Below are 12,291 nucleotides of genomic sequence, written 5' to 3' on the forward strand. Positions count from 1 at the left end.
AAAACCCCAAACAATGAATTGTAAACGAAATTAGAAGTGTAAGAAACTTTGACTTGGGAAATAATAAAGACTTCATGGGTTTTGGAGTGTGATCAGTCTACTGAATCCTTAATGGAAGTATGCACTCCAGAGCCACTGGGAGCTTTCCACACTGGTGTGATGGAGGGAGATTTCCCACAATTAATTGTGTGTTGGGTTTGCATGACCAGTGAGGTTCTGGCTGATGAAGGCACACAGGGATAGATGATGCTAGACCAGCTTGCACTCAGCCTTTTTGTAACAAGTATATCAGGAGTTCTTTACAAATATTTCCTGGATTTGATGATCTTGGAGATATTTTCCAGCCTTATTTGATTCTATGCTTCTAAACAAACGGCAGCATTTTTAGGGCCTCTGAACACAACAGACCAGACATGTAGCCCACTGAAGATCATCCATGCTGAGAAGTTAGTACACAAGTTCTTGAAGAATGCAAGTGGTCTTTCAAAAGCCTTCTCCTTTGATGCTTAATACTCTCAACATTTGATGGAAGTGGGCACAAATAGCTGAGCCCGAACCTGTTACTCAGTGGAGGAAAGTTTTAAGCAAGAAAAGATGAAGCCCACTCCCAAACTGCCTTTCCCTCGGGACACATCCTCGACATTAGTTTTAAGACCTAACAGAGGCTATTTGCTTGGACTTGCAGCCAAAATAACTCCCTTGTTGCCTCCTCTTAGGAAATAAAATGAGAAATGGGTCCTGGAACACACACACACACACACACACACACACACACACACACACACACACACAGGGTCAAGTCTCAGTCTGGGAACTGGTTGCCCAGAGAAGATGTGGATTCCCCTGGAAGTGTGGATGATCCCTGGAAATGTTCAAGGCCAGGCTGGATGGGGCTCTGAGCAACCTGGGCTAGTGGAAGCATCCCTGCCCACGGCAGGGGTTGGGAACTGGATGGTCTTTAAGGTGCCTTCCAACCCAAAGAATTCTGTGATTCTGTGACTGCTGCTAATCCACCTGGGCACTGAAGTGCCTTTGATTCCAGGCCCGGGGTAAGCACAGACACACCAGTGAACTGTTGCTGCAGGGAACCAGGATAAGACATATGTCTGTGGCACACGTCTCCTGAGTGTTACCTGAGGTGCAGAAAACATACATCACCTCCTGCAGATCCTGCCAGTATCCTGAGCAGGGACTGTCTCTGAGTATTAAGGAAAAATCCAGTCAATTCTAAGAAATGCCATCCATCTCCAGAAAATACTTAATCACAGGGAAAAAAAAAACCCAAACACACCGAGATTCTAACAAGTATTACACAAAGGACCTTGAGGCTGATGAACAAAGACCTGCAGGTGAAAGCTGCTACCAGTCCTCCTGCAGCTTTGTGTGGATCAGCAATTTAAGGCAACCCCCACTGTGCATCCAGTCCAGAAAGCGAGAGGGTCTGAGCTACGAAGAGTCACCACGTGGGACTGATTTGGGCTGAACCACTTTGTGGTTGGATCCACGCTGCCACCTTCAAGAATTATACTGGGTCTGCATTTCCAGAAATAAGTCTTGTTGCATGGGAAATGTGATCCACCCTATTCCACACGGTTTGTCAAAGCAGCAGCCATCTGCTGGGGTTTATAGAAGGCTGAGGAACACAGGATGTTTACTTTCATTCAGATGTGCCGTGGATGTGCCTCGTATGAGCAGACTTGTCACAGTCCTAACGGAACAGCTGGGGCACTCAGCTCAAGAGAAAAGCTTGTTTTGAGGGAGTAAAATTAAGCTTGAACAAGACAGAAAGCATGACAAATATACATGCACACATGCATGTACCTAATCATTTGAGTAAAGGTCAGCAGAAAACAGGCCAGACAGAAATGCCAACAAATGTAGTACCAACTTTTAGACTAAATTAAATGCTTTCCGAGGTGTTTTAATGAAACCGCTCCCCAGAGAAGGAATCTACAAAAGGAAGATAAGGAAGGGCCCAGCTGCAAAATAAACCTATGTGGCAAAACTACAAGACGAAATTAATTCAGATAAACTCTCCAAAAAGGGGATTTGGGATTAACGACAGAACTGAAACATGGGGTGTGCACAACGTGAATCTGAGACTTCTGAAGATGAGACAGAGGCCTTGGTGATCACTGCCACTGATAAGGCTCGAGAGGGAACTGGGCTCAGGTGTCTTCAACTGCAGGAAAATGCCATCCACAATGAGAGTAACTTCAAGCTGCTGTGAATGTTGGCCACAGAGGGAGAAAATTCCCACGAGAGTCCAGAGGATGCAAGCAGAATTCTGCAAATGCAGAAAGAGAATAAATCCAAGAAGTAACCAAAGATGCAGATGGAGACGCTGGCAACAGCATTAGCAGCAGCTAAGGTTGTTTTTGCCAACAAAGGAAAAAGTTAAGTATAGTAAATCAAATAAAATTAAACATGCAGCAGCAATAGATGCCCTACTTTTTTTCCTGCAAATGCCTTTTGCCATTTTTTTTTCTTTTTTTTTTTTTTTTTCCCAGGAGGTAATGAGGATTTTTGTAAATCTCAGTTGAAAGCAGAGAACCTTACTTGTATTTCTGTCTAATGGCTTGAGAATAAGCAGGCAGCACTTCAGATGGCAAATATTTTTGCAAACTAAAATGAAATCAAGAATTCTGCATCCATGGCATTCTGGCTGAAATATCCCGCAGATGACAACCAGCAGGACCAACACTAGTGGCAATCTCCTTGAAGGAACCATTTGAATGGGATGACAGGCAACGGCACCGTATGAAAGCTTTGGAGTGTCTGTTTGTTAGAATTCTGCCAATTTGCTAAAAGCAAAGCAGTGACTTGCAGTGGGGAGCAGGAGGAGAGTTAAATTGCTTACACAGATGTATCAAAACAGTTTGCTGAGTTGCAATGCTACCAGGAATTATGAAGAAAAAAAAAACCCTCTGAAGCGTATTTGCTGTCGTGTATCAGAACGGTAGCGTGTAAGTAATTTCCTGCAACATCCCAAAGAAAAATAGCTGGATCACGTCGGGAAAAGGCCTGAGGTGGGTTTCAGTGGGGGTGGAATTACATTTGATGCAATCAGAACAGTCTGAGTGTCACAGAATGAGATTCTGGATCAGGAACAGTGTACTTTGGAAGAAAGTTTAGTAACTCAGAAAGGATGTTTTATGTAGAAGATGAAGAAAATCTATTTTCACATTTTCCAGGATGTGACTTACATCGTATTTTAAGATCCCAAATGAAGCTGCAGTGAGTTTTCGAGAAGGAACCCAAGACAATAATATGAATTTATACCTAGGTATAAATCAGAGAAAAGAAAAAAAAAAATTACATTTTAAAATTGCACTCCAGCAGGCACTGAGCAGCACTGACGTGGAGTATCTCACACTCACACTACGAGACGGTGATAAAATTTCAAGAATTAAACTCTACAGAGATAATGGAACTAAAAAAAAACATCTCAACAGCCCATCATTAAAAGCCAGTAACTGCAAGAAACTGTAATTATTCTAAAACAAACTTGCAGGGAAGAGCTTGTCTGAAGAGCTCTTGTTAGCCATTTGTGTTCTAAAAGCTTTCAGTATTAGCATTTCACTGTCTGGTGTGTTTTTGATGGACTTTAACACATAAAGTACAGGTGCACACCTATAGAATTGCAGCTAAAGATGAATCTGCTCCGAGGCAGGAGCTCACCTAGAAAGACACATATTAGAACTAAACATGACTCAGAAGCACACAATTCTCTTAAATATTTATTTATTTATTTATTGATCGATTGATATCTGAGCTGGAATGGTTCGAGTGGGACCCCCAGTTTCTGTGAGCGTACCAAATATAGCTTAGGATGAATTTTCCAGGAGTGTCCTATGGTGCCTTAGCAAATCGTAGGTTCAACTTCTCCTTGTACCTTCTCAGAAAGGGAAATCTCATATCTGGTTTTGATCAGCTCTCATTCAAGTCTTGGCTATTGATTCTTGCTACAAATTCTTCCAGGTCCTACCTGACACTGGATAAGGTTGAAAATTCCCTAAGTGTGGGGGCTGGAGAGTATGTCAAAGAAGCCACCCAATAATGATAATATGCCAAATATTATCACACACTTTATATTGGCTCAAATTATTCTGTGAATACTGAGATATCTTACCCCAAATCTGGTGTCTAGACTTCTCTACAGAACCTATAGATTTTTAAAGTTGATATTGGTACATTTTTATTTAGTGGCAAATAAGCTTCTACAGTCATGAATATGTTGCATATGTAACGTATGTTGCAAACATGTCGAAGTACAGGGACAATTTAATCTCCTTGATACCCCTGAGGATCTGGTTTTTACAAATTTTCCTTTACTGAACCTATTCACACCTTTTGCCTTCATAACAGGATGTGAGAGCTTGTAGTATTCCACCTTACCAGAGAACACAAGTACAAAGCAGTTCTGATAAATAAGTCAGTCCTTCACCCATCTCCATTCCATCGAAGATCTTGACAAACTTCTAGCAAATTCAGCATGAAGTGTTTTTCTTATGAGCTCAAGATCCCCAGAGTATTAATCCTCTTCTTGCCTGAGAATTATACGAAGCCATCTTATCATTTGGCTTTCTCTGTATTCTCTAAATACAGTCCATACCAAATTAGCCTGAGTTACAGAAAAGGAAGGATGCACAATGGATTTGTACAATGGCATGATGATGATTCCTGTTTTATTTGCTATTCCTTTCCTAACCTTGGCATCCTCTTCTCTTTCTGCCATGAGGTGCTGGAGAGGCTTTAATGCCATTCCTTATCAGTATTTCCTAAAAATCGTCTCTATCAGTGCTCCTTTAAAGTGAGACAATCTCATCTCTTCAACCAGGTTTTTCAACTTCCAGCACTTGCACAGAACTCCAGTTTTGTTCCTGTTCCAGTCATCTATTTTTGTGAGGTCTGCTTAGTCAGGAGATTGTTTAGGTGTTTCTTTGCTATTTTCTGTCTAAATCTAATCAATTTCTGTCTTTTTCTAAGATTTATAGCTTTTGGTTTCCAACTCCAGTTCCTCTCTCATATGAAGTTCTTTCTTACTAGTCATTTACAGGGCATCTGTAATTCTCTTACAGGGTCATGACAGAACTACAACCTCCTTATTCATTTAATTATCTTGGTGGCAAAATTATCATATTTGTTTAACCCTGACAGTAGATCTAGGAAGGCTTTAGAAAATGCTCTTATAGCCTTTCTTTTCCTGTCCTTCCCATTTTGGCAGTATTCATACATATTCATTCACTTGCACTGCAAAATCTGGAACCCATTAAAACTTATATTTTAAACTTGTTTAAGTGCTGTTAGACCCCCTCTGATGTTAAGCATTCCCTACAATGCTGAGCTTAGCTTCTGACTGTGGAAGACTTTCCCTTGCCATAATTTGAAAACTTTAAAAGTATCCAATAGGTTAAAGTTGTACCGTGAGACAGAGATAAAGCAGGCTGAAAAAATACAACACGAATACTTGCTTGTTCTCTTTCATAACAAAGGGAACAAGATATCTCTGTCTCAGCCTACTCCAGCCTCAGGGACTCTGAACTTGGGGAAAATCTCAAGAGTTTTATCAACTGCTATAAACCATGGGAGATGTGCCAAGCTTGGGAGGGAGCCAGTAGGTGCCTCACTGGAGATGTGGGAAGTGCTACAGTTCACACACTTAAAAAGCACTGCTGGGCACCTTCAACACACACAGGTATTTTTTACTCATTAGCCCTTTTCAAGGTGTGATAGATAGGAACTTGGGCCTCAGTAAAACTGAGTGCTCCTATGAGGAGGATGGTTTTATAGCAGCATACATGCTGGCTTGTAACACATTAAATGCAGAGATAACTGAGGAGACTGCAAATCACAGAATGGTTTGGATGGGAAGGGACTTTAAAGACCATCTCATTCCAACCCCCTGACATGGGGAGGGTCAGCTTCTACTAGACCAGGTTGCTCCAAACCCCATCCAACTTGTCCTTGAACGCTTCCAGGGGTGGGGCAGCCACAGCTTCTCTGGGCAACCTGTGCCAGGGCCTCCCCACCCTCACAGCAAAGAAACTCTTCCTAACACACAATCTAAACCTACCCTCTTTCAATGTGAAGCCTTTCCCCCTTGTCCTGCCACTCCATTCTCTTGTCCCTCCCTATCTTTCTTGCAGACTCCCTTCAGGTACTGGAAGGAGGTTTGATCACAAAGCAAAGGAACAGAAGTGGGGCTCATTTCACTTGGGACTCAGGAACGCCCCAGTGGCACAGGGGGACCAGGTAACACACGTGGCTGTGTCTCCAGGCAGCTTTCAGGCACCAGAGGCAGAGGCAGCCCGGTGGGCACTGCCCCGGGAGAGAAAGGGGAGCACTGGAACCTTCCGTGGCAGTTGGGGGGTGACAGCTGGGGAGTGACAGTTGGGGAGGGCAGGGACAGTTGGGGAGGGCAGGTTGGGCGAGGAGAGCACCGCAAAGCCCGAGGAAGGCAGAGGCAAACAGGCAGCAAGGGAAATCGAACCAAAAAATTCAGAAAACTTGGCTTAAAGGAGCGCCTGGGGCCTGAAGGCAAGTGAAGACGCTGGGGGGAGGGGAGCAAAGTAGGAACAAAACCGTGAATTGGGAATCAGTGAGAGCAGTGTTGTGCTGGGAGGAGGCAGCTCTCCAGCTGCCGAGGAGAGCAAGCTCCTACTTATCTTGCCATGTTGACTAGAGAAGCAGACTTCAAATGACGCAGTGTCTATAAACAGAGAGGAAGAATTAGTTCCCATTCTGGTAGTTGTGTCTATGACCCTAAAACGCTTACACCCCCCCCATCCCCGCCCCCCCACACCAGGAATTCAGATCCTGAGGGCACTGACAGTGCTATCACAGAGCTGATATGAGGAGGGGCAGGAGGCAAGGAGGAACAAGCACTTGCTTATTGTTGCAGAAACTTGGTATGGTGACTAAAAACGTCGCCCAAAAGCCGGACATGCCGCTCCTCCCCAAAATGTAGAACACATGAATCAGGAGTCAAGTGCAGGGTAAACAGACTTAAGTAGAAATGCTTTCTTGTTACGTGTGAATTTCATTCAAAAGTAAACAAAACAAACAAAAAAAAAATCACGGATTGTGCCATTTCAATCACGCTGATGGAGCAGGACAGTTACTTTGATGTGGTGTTCCACTGTGTTCATTTTTGTTAAAAGATGTATCAGAAAAGCCTTGTTCACATGCTGATTCGCCTCTTCAAACAGCTCTGCTGCTTCCTCCATAACGCTTTCTCTTTCTGGTCTTTTTCCTGCCGGTCTGAATAATTAGTTCTCTGGGGAGAGCAAGTCTTTTCTTGCTTACTGGTATTGGAACAGGGAATATCTGAACTAATCCCATGGTACCCCCAATAATGCTCCTTTTGACATATCGGAGATCCTTTATGGAGCATTATGTGACCCTTCCTGTAGACAAATACATGTCAGATGTGCCATGTGAGACGTTTACAAGCTCCAGCCAGATCCGTTTATGTTTATCACCCAGCAGAGCAGGACTTCCACAGGGGTACCTCCTTAGCAATCCCGTTTGATAAGCTGCTATGTGGAGAGCAGAATGCCAGTGTGGATGAGAGCTCCCTACTCCTGCCTGGGTGGCCATAACAGATGGTCTATTGCGGAACTTCAATCACACACACACAAAAAAAACGCGAAGTGGCACAAATCTGAGTCACTGGTACAAACATCTCTGTTTTGGAGGACTCTTGACTGCTGTTCTGACTGTCTGGGCGCTAAACAGCACAGTGCCGAACTGGCGAGGAGCTGGCCCTGAAAATTCCTCTCCAGCTATTTTTTAAAAAGCCCTTTTGTGGGAGAGTAAGGCAGTGCCACTTTTGAAAAGGATAGGCTTGTCTTGTACCTTTGACAGCAGTGGAGAAACACTGATCAAAAGAACTTGTTATTGCTTGTAAATCTCCAGGAAGGGCTGCAGGTACTGACTGTGCACATATTTTCATATATATGCCCACACACTTGTATGGGAGATGTTGGTCATGTGAACTTTATCTGATGAAAGTCAATTTTTATTCTTGCAAATTGGTATTATACGTATTTATACAAACACATATATAAACATATAGAGATACACATCTATGTAAAACACCTGTTGTACTTAGTTCTTCTCCATCTCTGCTTGGAATTCACTCATCCATTTCTTTTAAAGTAACAACTTTTACAAAATGCAGACCATACAGAGAGTAGGAGAAGGACAAGTGCCCCTTTGAAATATCAGCAGTTTTACACTCATATCTTATATTGTGCTCTTAAATCTCCTCACAGATGAGGACTTCACAGATTAAAGGAGGAAAAAGAAAGCGATCTGGAAATAAGTGGGAAGCCTACTCTGCAAAATCTGATGGCCAAGTGAAACAGAAAAGGTAAGATTTCTGTTTATTCACTGACAAAGCCTGTATTTTTCTCGAATTGTTACCATCCAAACATCACCTGATGTAAAACGCATCATAAAAATGCTTTACACAAGCAAAATGGACCAAACATACCATGTGTTGACCATCTAAGAAATAAACCAGCTGAATGCATTATTTACCAGCTTGCTCAGCTGTATGGAAGAACTAATTCTGTAGCTGTTATACAAAGGCAGAATGAGGAGTAAAAACCTCTGTGTGCACAGGACTTGGACAGCAGCGTTGATTTTTATCCCTTCTGTGGCACTTATTTTAATAGATACCCACATCACAGGCTTCAATTTTAGATTTTTAGTGTTTCACAAAGATGGATTTCTTCTCATACTGGGAAGACTGAAGCACAATCATGTAAAATGACTTGCTCAACTGCACCTGAAGTGCCAGTGTAGCCATCAGGCTGTGCTAGAACTTCCCTTCTGCAGAGTATGCTGGCAATAACTTTCTGAGCTGCTCATTGCACTGTGCAGATCAAAAGCAGCACACAGGACAGTGAACAAAACTGAGAATGAAAGTATGTCACTGAAAAACACAACTAACAGAATTAAGTGCATATAACAGCAAAACATGTTTGTCTGCAGGTTCTGTCCCTCACTGATGAGAAGTTACACTGTTTCTACCATATTTTACCTTTTATTGGTGTAACAACACCCTGTCCTTGACCTACATTCTTCATTATCAGTCCTTGCTAACATTTACATTATTTTAGCTCCTTTAGTTTAAGTGAATTTCAAGTTTAGAATATTTAAAAACATGTAAAAATCTCTCTTCTAAATTTAGTTACACAACCTTTCTGTAACCATGGCACAGTTCAATCTAAGTTCTGCTTTTTCAAATACAATCCTTGCGAGAAATGCAATCGATTACAAAGGATGGCAAATTCTACAAGTTTTCTGACTTAACATCATGTGGAATTTTATTCCAAAGTGTGTTTTGACTGCTTGATTATCCAGCAATAAAACTGAAGGCATAGCATTAGGGCTGCTGCAGGAAGTAATTTCTCAAGCAGCATTACTGTCTACTTGAGGGAGAAATAACTGGCTTGGTAGGTCAGCAGAAATGGATGCGGGGGTAAGACAGGTCAGCAAGACTGTGGATAGATCAGACTGACTCCCAAGTATTTGTGTTGGCACATGTACACAGGAATGTGGTCTGTGACAGGCAGGACAGCAGATGCTGGCACTGTTGAGGCCTCAGTTGTAGCAGTGTCCAGGCTTGGGTGCTACACTTCAAAAAAAAAGATGTGAATGATTTTGAGACAACACAGAGCCAAGAAATAAGCATCTTAAGAGGTTTAAAACCATGTCACACAAGGAAGGATTGACGTGAACCGAAATCGCTTTGTCTATGGGTAAAAAAATTTAGGGGAGGTCTATTTTTAAACATATGAAGAGGCATTTTGAGAGATGAGAGGCAAAACTATATCACATCTATTAGTTATACTTCAGTGGCCATGAGCTTTTAACCAGTGCTCCAGGTTCCTCAGTGTGAGCTGGACCAGGGAACTTAGCTGCCTGAAAATTAGCAATTTTGAAAGTAGTTTGACAACAGCTTACATCACTTTAAATCGAGTCTGACACAGTCCCACGCCCTCCGTTATGCCAAAAGCTGAGTCAAGAAGCTGAGTGGGACAACAACTAGGTATCCTTTGCAGGATTAGTAATGTTGAGAGGGTTCTGTACCTGCACTAAAAGGAGGGGATGTGACTTCTCCACCAAAGCAACCAGCTCTCAAACTGCCCTTGAGCTCATTTCCTTAAAAAAAAAAAAAAAAAAAAAAGACTGTAGCTCAGAGGGATTTGGTCATATCAACACAGGAGGGCTGCTGCTCATATAAGTCACCTTTTTTTTTCTGCCAGAAATACAGGAGAAACAGTGGAGAGTATTTTCAAACACAATAGCCATATTAACACCATTACAGAATCACAGGATCAATTATGCTGGAAAAGCACCTCTGAGATCATCAGTCCAATCTTTGACCCAAAACCACCGTGTTAACCAGACTATGGCCCTGAGTGCCAGGTCCAGTGTTTCCTTAAACACCTCCAGGGATGGTGACTCCATCATTGCCCTGGGCAGCCCATTCCAATGCCTAATCACCCTTTCTCTGAAGAAATGCTTCCTAATGTCCAACCTAAACCTGTCCTGCTGCAGCTTAAGACTGTGTCCTCTTATCCTGTCACTTGGCTACAGCCTCCTTTGAAGGAGTTGTAGAGAGTAATAAGGTTCCCCCTGAGCCTCCTCTTCTCTAGGCTGAACAACCCCACTCCCTCAGCCGCTCCTCAAAGATCTGTTCTCCAGTCCCTCCACCAGCTCCACTGCCATAGCCGTTCGCTGTATTTTGGGGAAAACAAACGAACAAACCAACCGGGACCCAAAACAAAACCATCAGACACCAAAGCCATCAGGTAGATAAGTTTAAAACAAAAATTTATGACACTTAACCATACTATCCACAAGCAGCCGTTGTGCCAGTCCCTGGTTTCAAGTACATAAAAAATACACTTGGTTGGGGGTAAATAAAAAAAGGGTGGTGCAGACAGCCTTCACACACTGGGCTGAGAAACCCACGGGTGCAGAGAGGAGAGGGAGGGAGCAGCCGCTGCTTCCCACTGCGGAGCCAAGGAGGGAACTGCGGCCGTGCCCGCAGCGGGTCCCTCCGGCCGGACCCGGCGCGGCCCCTCGCCCGCCGCCCTCCCCGGGAAGGGGCTCCCACGGGGGGCTTTACCTCAGCCTTAGCGGGGTTTTCCCTCAGCAGCACCGGGTTTTACCGCTCAGCCGAGGGGGCCCCGCTGCTCGCCCAGGCGAAGGATGCGAGGGACCCGCGGGGCTGCGGGAGCGGCGGGGCCACGCCGCTGCCGGGAGAGGGGGCGGCCCTTTCCCGGCGGTCCCGGCGGCCAAGGCGGCTCCGGGCGCCACTGAGGCGGCGCGTCCCGGCGGCGGCTCCGGTGGGCGGTCGGGGGCGGTCCGCGGGCGGGGGGCGGTGGCAGCAGCGCGCTCGGTTGTGAGCGAGCGAGTGCGTGCGAGCGAGTGCCATGGCCGGAGCCCGCTGAGAGCCACAATAGGAGCGCGACCCCGACGCCCACCGGGACCCTCCGCTCGCTCTTCTTCCCCCGCGCCAGCGCCGCCGGCGGAACCCGCGCTCCCCGCCCTGCCCGGCACTGCCCCCCCCCCCCCCCCCCCCCCCCCCCCCCCCCCCCCCCCCCCCCCCCCCCCCCCCCCCCCCCCCCCCCCCCCCCCCCCCCCCCCCCCCCCCCCCCCCCCCCCCCCCCCCCCCCCCCCCCCCCCCCCCCCCCCCCCCCCCCCCCCCCCCCCCCCCCCTTCTCAGCGCCCGCCGCTCCCCCTCGCTCGGCTCGGCTCGGCTTGGCTCTGCTCTGCTCGGCGGCTCCCCCACCACCACCCCACACCACCCCGCCTCGCAGGGCCCTTCTCCGGGAATGTGAAGAGGCAGCGGCACCGCAGGCAGCGGGGAGTGCACGGGACTGAGCGGAGCCGCCCGCGCCTGAACCCGCCGCCGACGCCGCCCTGCGCCGGGGAGGCCCCGCCGAGGCCGAGGCCTACAGGGCTCCTGCGCCGCCGCGGCAGCGACCGAGCCCGGCGAGAACCGCACTCGGGCCGCCGCCGCCAGGCATCGGCTGCGCTCCGCCAAGGCCGCCACCGCCTCCCTCCGTCTCCGGCTTCTCTACCCGGGAGCGTCAAGGTAACTCCATGGCCGGCCCGGCGGTGCGGGAGGAGGGCTGCGGGAGGACATGTTCCAGCTGCGGAGATCCCGTCTGGAAATGACAGCCGGGAGCGGATAATTGCGCCTCTGCTCCCTTTTTGCCCGCCGATATCCGTCGGTATTTTCGCGTCTCCCACCGTCCCCCCCCC

General features: G+C 46.5%; 1 protein-coding gene and 1 long non-coding RNA gene across 8 annotated transcripts in view; one reads left to right on the plus strand and one right to left on the minus strand.

Moving 5' to 3' along the window:
* Positions 1 to 1,025: 1,025 nt before the first annotated feature.
* On the minus strand, positions 1,026 to 11,260 carry LOC114069190. Of its 2 annotated transcripts, XR_003573738.1 has the most exons (5): positions 11,150 to 11,260; positions 10,105 to 10,176; positions 6,217 to 9,644; positions 3,207 to 3,994; positions 1,026 to 2,287 (listed from the first exon to the last, which is right to left on the minus strand). It is a non-coding gene; the product is annotated as an uncharacterized LOC114069190 (long non-coding RNA). The 2 variants fall into 2 exon arrangements; XR_003573737.1 differs by having other exon boundaries at positions 6,217 to 10,176.
* The window catches only part of PPP2R5E (protein phosphatase 2 regulatory subunit B'epsilon), an 81,795-nt gene continuing 75,905 nt past the window's right edge, over positions 6,402 to 12,291 (plus strand). For 3 of the 6 annotated variants that reach the window (XM_027905806.1, XM_027905809.1, XM_027905808.1), the window contains exons 1-2: positions 6,436 to 6,540; positions 8,280 to 8,377. In XM_027905806.1, the coding sequence (XP_027761607.1) occupies positions 8,280 to 8,377 (98 nt within the window). In that variant the 5' untranslated portion in view covers positions 6,436 to 6,540. Of the gene's footprint in view, positions 6,541 to 8,279; positions 8,378 to 11,779; positions 12,122 to 12,291 lie in introns of those variants that run through there. The other 3 variants (XM_027905810.1, XM_027905811.1, XM_027905807.1) reach the window with 2 other exon arrangements.

Source organism: Empidonax traillii, unplaced genomic scaffold (assembly GCF_003031625.1).
Source record: "Empidonax traillii isolate 1590-97213 ecotype Southwest subspecies unplaced genomic scaffold, ASM303162v1 scaffold1211:size273671, whole genome shotgun sequence".
Taxonomy (NCBI): Eukaryota; Metazoa; Chordata; class Aves; order Passeriformes; family Tyrannidae; genus Empidonax; species Empidonax traillii.